Source organism: Fulmarus glacialis, unplaced genomic scaffold (assembly GCF_000690835.1).
Source record: "Fulmarus glacialis isolate BGI_N327 unplaced genomic scaffold, ASM69083v1 scaffold18107, whole genome shotgun sequence".
NCBI lineage: Eukaryota > Metazoa > Chordata > Aves > Procellariiformes > Procellariidae > Fulmarus > Fulmarus glacialis.
This window is the reverse complement of record NW_009222790.1, coordinates 29,870-30,783: the sequence shown is the minus strand read 5'-3', so window position 1 is coordinate 30,783 and position 914 is coordinate 29,870. Positions and strand designations below refer to the sequence as shown.

Sequence of the window (914 nt, the reverse complement as noted above, 5' to 3'; positions counted from 1 at the left end):
GATAAACGCGCTGCAGTCCAAGCACCGCTGCGGTGAGGGAGAAGCCCGTGCCATTTGCGGTAAGGTGCAGGCCAAGCTGCTCAGGGAGTGTCACGATCCCGCTCGGACGTGCATCACCGACCTGCGGATTTCGCACTGGGAGGAGGCGATCCAAGAGACGATCGGAGGGGAGGCGAACCGAAACCTGGCCGCCGAGTGCTATTTCCTGTGGAAAACCACCCGCCTCCAGCACCTCACCCTGGCCGAGGACACGCGGGGCATGCTCACCGAGCTGCGGAAAGGGGTCCGTTTGCTGCTTTTAACTAACGGCGACAGACAGACGCAGAGGGAGAAGATTGAGGCGTGCGCCTGTCAGCCCTACTTCGATGCCATCGTCGTGGGGGGAGAGCAGAAAGAAGAGAAACCGGCGCCATCCATATTTCATTACTGTTGTGATCTCCTGGGGGTGCAGCCCGCAGAGTGTGTTATGGTTGGTGACTCTCTAGATACAGATATTCAAGGAGGCCTGAATGCTGGCTTGAAAGCAACTGTCTGGCTAAACAAAGCAGCGATTACCCCAGTAGATACCTCCCCAGTACCTCACTATATTATTTCTTCTGTTCTGGATCTTCCAGCAGTTTTACAGAAGATGGAGCACAAAATTAATGCTAACTCAGGAACTGACCATATGGCTAGTAGTAATGAAGCGCATTGATGGTTCCAGCATACAATCAGAGACGTGCTGAGCTGTTAGATGACTCACGCTCTGTTAAAAAATCTGACCCTAGGATTTTGAACTTATGTATGGTATGCTTTCTTAAACAGCAGGTGGATGAATAAGGGCACAGTTGTCAGTGAAAACAGGATAGAAACGAAGATTAGTTTAAAAGATGGAAGTGCAGTTAATGTAAAACAACTGCCTCTGGAAATTATTT

At 50.7% G+C, this 914-nt stretch overlaps 1 protein-coding gene across 1 annotated transcript; it reads left to right on the top strand.

Annotated features, from left to right (window-relative positions):
• Nucleotides 1–4: 4 nt before the first annotated feature.
• Nucleotides 5–694, top strand: NANP (N-acetylneuraminic acid phosphatase; the record flags this gene model as incomplete). The annotated part of the gene is made up of 1 exon (XM_009581586.1): nt 5–694. A coding segment is annotated over one exon (690 nt), but the record flags the coding sequence as incomplete, so codon positions are not given.
• Nucleotides 695–914: the final 220 nt, after the last annotated feature.